We start from the raw sequence: 6,709 nt of genomic DNA, 5'->3' as shown, positions 1-6,709 counted from the left end.
CATGGTATAGATAATCTGTTCGGCAAGATATTAAAAAAAAAGCTGTCATTTATATTAAAAAGTGTTTGCTTTGCTTGTTACTTATTAACTTCCACAGCCAATAAAATTGTCTCGCTAACCTATTTCTTTCTTTTTTATGCACATATATGTAGAACAAGAACCCAAAACAGAAGATATTACCTATCCTTGATTGATTTTAAAGCACGTGACATTATTTCAGTATTATTCTGTGTGAAGCTAAATAGCTGTTGACATTATACTTGTTTTAGTATACGTGTAAACTAACGCAGCTGTTGACATTATACTTGTTTTAGTATACGTGTAAACTAACGCAGCTGTTTTTGTTAATACCAGGTCAATGACTGTGAAACAGTACACTAAATATTCACTTCTGAGTGTATAATGAGAAGTGGGTTAAACAGGTAAAAACCTGTGGTTTAAATTCTGTGCACAGTTTTTACCAACTCGAATTCCTTGAATTTTTGGAGCAAAAGCTGCATATCCATACAATTATAGTTTAGGGTGCATAAATGGTACAACTTTTTAAAAAATCATAAAGTATATTCACTATTTCACATCTATATGTTTTTCTTTTATTTTTTACACGTCTCATTTATTGATAGATTTTATTTGCTGTCAAGTAAATCTCTGGGCCGGGCGAAGTATGGTGGTTGGTGTGCCGGGCTATGAATCCGAGGAGCCATGGTTCGGGTCCCATTGCTGCAAAATCACACTATGTGCTTTAGGGACGTGAGTGTGCTACAATAATTGACGTTTAAATCCCAATATTTAGCGGTGGGTGATGTTGACTAGCTATCGTCTTTCTAGTCTATCAGTTCAAAGTTAGGGACGGCAAGCAAATATTCGAAATAAGCAAACAATAACTTCCAGCTTAATGAGGGATTAGACTAAACCTTAAAGATCTTGTACCAATGTATCCAACATATTAAAACTTTAGTTTATTTTAACTATAAAAACTACAGTTGAAAAGAAAAGTAACTCTTGCAATATTTACGTACATTGATATGGCCTGATTTACTTGTCCAACTAGAGAACTGGCCAACAAAACTTACTACGCAAACTTGTTAATATTCAATAAAACAGGTTATTTTTGTTATTTGCAAAAGCTAAAGGATATCTTTTAATTTTTACAAGCGTAAACGTGTACAAACTTTTCATCGTAGAGATACGTACGTAAGGTGTGTTTTATCGTTTAGTATGACATACTAAACGTAATATTACTGAATTTTGTTGGAGACAATCATACTTGCGACGTGAGCAGTTTGAATTAAACATTTTGAAAACAGCAATAAATTTACACATAAGGATTTCCTCAGAAATCTGAGAGATAACCATTGGATATACAATACGAAATTTATACGTGTTATAAATAGTTATTGTTTCTATTCATGTGAGCAAGTGGAATATAAAATAACACACTCTGTAACAGAGAAGTACATTGGAGTACAAGTTTGGTCGTATTCTTGTAATTTTTATTATTAGAGACTAACTCTGGGCCCCAGTGCTGCACAATACAAAGATAGTAGTTCCAAAAGAGTAACATCGTTATTGTTTTAAAAGAGAGGAGCTACTGTATCTAAATAGTTTATTATATAGAAACACGAAGCAATCATAAAACGGAGTTTTAGATATAGAGATGATGTTTCAATAAAAAAAAGTTCATTTATTTGCTGGTCCCAATCATATTCCACAATTTAGTAGCTTCTGATATAATCAACCTGCTGGATAAGCTTATTCTATACATAATACATATTTCTTTCAAACCATTTTCCGAGTTTCTGTATGTGTGCTTGCAATTTGATGTGGATGAGGCAAAACATCGGCTTGATTATAAGAGGACCCAATTAGGAGAGATGACTCTTTAATTTCGAAGTTAATAGATGTTTGGGGATCAAAAGTCAAGTAATGATATTTTTGTTTAAAAACTGTGAAATACGTAATTAAAGAAAATCTGAACTACAATGGACTATACTGATAATTTTTAATACTCTTAATTTGAACTGAAATTTTTGGACATGTTTATTGGCTAAGAAGAAGGCTTTTCCCGCACTCTTTTAGCGTCGGGGCTGAGAAAAGTGATTTAAAGTGGTAAGGCGACTAAGTCTGTCAGCGCGTCACGAGCTTAACGGCCAAGCACAAGAAGCATGGAAGTCTCCATATGACATACAGAGGTATTCAGGAACCGTTTAGAACCACCTTGGCAGATATTGTGCAGCATGCCGAGTGCAGTTTTATCCCTGTAGCTGCTTTCAAAGTTTTTCTGTCTGCTAAAAGATGCGTCCAAAACCACCCTCTTTGGGAGTTTCCGGATTGAACTTGCTTTTGATATTCAACACATTGTAGTGAAAAAGACACCTCCTGGCTCCTGAGGGACGTGTTAATAACTAATACATTTAACACGGGAAAGAGGACTGGATTCACACAAAGTATAGCCCTCTTTCCGTAGTAGTTATTAAAGTTTTTGTTATTAAATTTTGTCATCACAATATATTTGGATATTTAAAAATGTTTGGTAAATATTTTATATCTTCTGACTGGCAACTAATCTGTGTTTGTGGATGATACATGTAAGAAATTGATAATTTTCTGAGGAAGTATTATTCTTAGTGACGTTAATACAAGTAGTTTATTTTGTTTTTAATTTAAAATTCTTATTTTATTTTATTATGTGTACGGTACAGCATATTCAAAAGATGTTTATAAGTAATTTTATACTAGAAGTCGCCGAAGGAAGGAGAATACAAAAACACATTAAGCGCCGTAGTGTCTGGCATGGTTTAGAAATATCACATTTGGAAAGTCCATTAACTATCAACTTTTAAGTGCATATCATACTACACAGTTGAGTGTAGTTTGACTGTGCGTACACGGCATGTACCGTCATGATATTGCAGCTTGGATAGTCGTGATTCCCGAAAGATATTAAAAATTTCACTTTTTATGATAGCTTTGTTGGAAATAGGTGTTGAAGTGAATCTGGATATTCGCAAAATATTCACCCAAATTTTGTAAAAGGATTAATCTGCCTTTCCCCATTTGACGGTAAATATGTTTTCAGTTTTTCTGCACTTGACATTGAAGGTGTTTTCAATTAATCTACCTTATTTCTGTACTTTATAGTAAAGGCGTTTTCAGCTAAACCTCCTTTACACCTAACAGTAAAGGTGTTTTCAGTAATCTGCCTTTTTGCACTTGACAGTGAAGATGTTTTTCAGTTAATCTACCTTTATTGAGTCTGCATATGATACTAAAATTACCTGATGATGACAAAACCTTGTCGAAACGTTGTACATTTGCTGTTATGTTAAACTTATGTTAAAGTTTTTCTTCATTGCCCATTCAAGCCGTCTCCAGCCATTATTACACTGTATTATATGTGTGTTTAGCAACAGGGGAACCTCTCTAAATGACCTGTTTTACCATGGAATAGAAGCGAATTCTGAAAGTATCATTTAATACTAAGCTACTGGAAAGTGATCACAGTAGAAGTTGAATTGTGGAAAACATAACTTTATACACGTTGTAAGTTCACATTCACTGTAATAGTTTCATTCATATTTAACACCCCTCATGGTATTGGCAAATGGACTCGTCCAGTGCACACGCTAGTTTAGGCTGCTCAGTCATATTATCAGATCGCACATTGTTCAACTACATTGCGTCGTACGATCTCGTTGTTTTGGGGTCTGGATGACGCAAGAGGCTACAGGAGACTTCGTAGTAAGACAAGAGTTATAAGACAGTAAATTAATCATCTCGTTAAGGGGTTGTGGTTGTAACATTTGACACAGGTTAAAGGGCATTTTCAACACCGGTTCTAAATCGTACTGTTCTTTCTCAAGTTAGTCGAGCAAGGCGACCTTTACTTAATGAAAATACTTTGATAACATAGATTGGATGTAACTTGCCTATGTAATTATATCCGAAGATTCTTCATCATTATAAAGTTTGTTACTTTCAAAACAGCAAGCTTTTCGAATGTTTGTGTAAAGTCTTCATGAAGCACTTCTTCAACGGAATGTTCGTCCTCAATTTTGTATGGTAAGTTGTAAGCCTTATATAAATTAGTATAATTAATCAGCGCCTAATAAGTAAATATAAAAATAGTGCATGAAGTGAAACGAGCGCCGTTTATCAGCTAGATCTAACAGTAAACATACCTTTTTATCGGTTTGATGAATTGGAGTTTTGTTAAAATTTCTTCCAGGCTTTATGCTGAGTTAATTCCAGAATTAGAAAATGTATTGTAAACAATGTTTCAATATTATTACACCTCCAACGGGGCGTTTCTTACACCTATTATAATGCATCTAATCGTTCAGCTTATATGAATAGGAACAGATTTAAAAACGCATTTTTGTAAGAAAGCAAAGCTTGTGTACCGAATAACAAACCTGATTTCTAGTTAATGGTGTGAACTCAAGAATTATTCGGGTAAGAAAGGTGACGTAACGGTTTCGATCGCATTCTGAAAATTGCACCCATATATTTATAAAACATACTTAAAAGGTGTTTAAAAGCCTCAATGAAAATTACATTTTTCGAAGAGATATTCCCCGACCCCTAAGGTATGGCTTCGCTATTCATTTCCTTTATTCTTTCAAAAGTAGCCCCCCTCCCCGTTATAGATTTCTTCCTACGCTCTTGAAAAAGCTAAAGCATTGTATAATGATAAGTTGTTAGTGAGATTACAGTTAATGTGTTACTATTATAAGTTTGTCCCCTGTGTTATAACAGTATGTTAATTGTAATAACATCATGATCTACATAACTGTAATTCCAGTATGTTTTGTTTGTGATAGAAAATATTATTTTAATGTAAGATAATTAATTCAAACTGTATATATGATGTATGGGTTATTTTTAAAATGTTAGCTTTTATTGATTTTAGAAGACTTCTAAATGTATTTGTAAAATAATGTTTTAATACATTTAAATTTATGTAGTTGGAAGAAGCAGATTGCTTGTAATTTAAACAATTTCTTGTTAAATAACACTATGGATTTATAGGGTGCAATGCAGTGGTATAAAACGTCCAAACTGACGAAACGATAAGGCTTAACACACGTGATATTTTTGTTTTTGTCGCATTCCTCAAAATTATTTCAATAGGGATTCATAATTAAAGATATGTAAAATATAATTCACACATGTCTTTGCCTGTCGCATATTATGCTCAGAAGGTCTTTCGTTCAATACCAGAAATCATCAGCTGTCTTTGGCCGTTTGGCAGGCAAACATATATCTGGCACGTTATTTATAAGTATTTTTGGTATTTCCAGCTAGAAAACCGTTGTTGGTTTTTTTACTATTATTATAATGTTTCGTTGTTTTTTCAGCCATATTTGTTGACATTTTGTGACGAAAAAAATCTCAGTATCACAAATTTATAAATCATTTTAAGCACTCAATTCGTATTCGAATGCTCTGTAAGAAGGGGGTATCATAAGAAAAAGTATCATCACGTGAAACCAAATCTCGTCTTGTGTTCGGGCGCGGCTGTTTGGACCTTTCGTGCCTTGTTTACGGCGATTGTCTGGGTTAAATTAACAACAAAATTTTAATTTTATTTTTTAATTCTCATGAAGACTTCCTATTACATCTGCTATGTCATGAGCGGGGTGAAAAGAAATCTTAAACTTAATTAGCACCCCTGATTTTTACATAAACCTAAATACCTGCCACGGACAAACAAAGAACGTCATCGACTCATAGTAAGAACACACAGATGTCCCAAAACGTCGTCAAAACATAATATTCAAGGAAAGATACCGGATAGTGAAAACCTCCTGATGGTGGCATTCATGTTTTCTGTGACTATTACTAGTAAGCCAATTGAGAACAGAATTACTTATATTTTCACTACCCCCACTGCTTTTCACTAGGGCAACACAGTCATAATAAAAGTGTTGTCCGTGCTGTCATTAAACACAAACCCAGTCCTCTGAATCACTACCCCCACTGCTTTTCACTAGGGCAACACAGTCATAATAAAAGTGTTGTCCGTGCTGTCATTAAACACAAACCCAGTCCTCTGAAAACAACAAGAACAAAAAAACTATCAGAATTCATCCCTTCTTATAACTGTTTTCCATTATTCTTCAGTTCTTATGTCTGCGGACTTACAACGCTAGAAACCGGGTTTCGATACCCGTGGTGGGCAGAGCATAGATAGCCCATTGTGTGGCTTTGTGCTTAACTTCAAACAAACTTATAATCAAAGCGCCATCATTGCCAACAGCTTCAATTCACAGCTGCAGCTTATAGGAATAGCCGATTTCTGAAATGAATCTGGGTGACACACAATGGATGTGCTGCCCTGCAAACCCTTAATCCCCCGTTAACTTCTTGGGTGATGAATTTAGTTTCACTTGTGTAGTTGCGCAACACGTTAGTAAGTTGAAAAGAGCAGCTAGTCTGAAACTTCATCTTAGCACATACAACAGTCTATAATTTCTTCAGCACCTTTCCCACATATGAGTAGATGGACTGAAACATCTGAACATTTGTAGCACCAAATTCGATGACAAGGAACCCACTTTGAGAATAATAATTGCTGGAGACGGCTTGAATGGGTAATGAAGAAAAACTTTAATATAACAGCAAATGTACAACGTTTCGACAAACTTTTGTCATCTGATGATGACAAAACCTTGTCGAAACGGTGTACATTTGCTGTTATATTAAA

At 34.4% G+C, this 6,709-nt stretch overlaps 1 protein-coding gene across 2 annotated transcripts in view; it reads left to right on the top strand.

The window, feature by feature from the left end:
* The window catches only part of LOC106458907 (MOB kinase activator 2-like), a 123,990-nt gene that overhangs the window by 66,899 nt on the left and 50,382 nt on the right, over nt 1-6,709 (top strand). Inside the window, exon 1 of one of the 2 annotated variants that reach the window (XM_022385285.1) lies at nt 3,692-4,062. The exons of the other annotated variant lie outside the window; for it this stretch is intronic. Coding sequence (XP_022240993.1) covers nt 4,019-4,062 — 44 coding nt within the window. The 5' untranslated portion in view covers nt 3,692-4,018. Of the gene's footprint in view, nt 1-3,691; nt 4,063-6,709 lie in introns of those variants that run through there. 2 annotated transcript variants of the gene reach the window in all.

This window comes from Limulus polyphemus, unplaced genomic scaffold (genome assembly GCF_000517525.1).
Source record: "Limulus polyphemus unplaced genomic scaffold, Limulus_polyphemus-2.1.2 Scaffold532, whole genome shotgun sequence".
Taxonomy (NCBI): Eukaryota; Metazoa; Arthropoda; class Merostomata; order Xiphosura; family Limulidae; genus Limulus; species Limulus polyphemus.
This window is presented reverse-complemented; position numbering and strand designations above follow the sequence as displayed.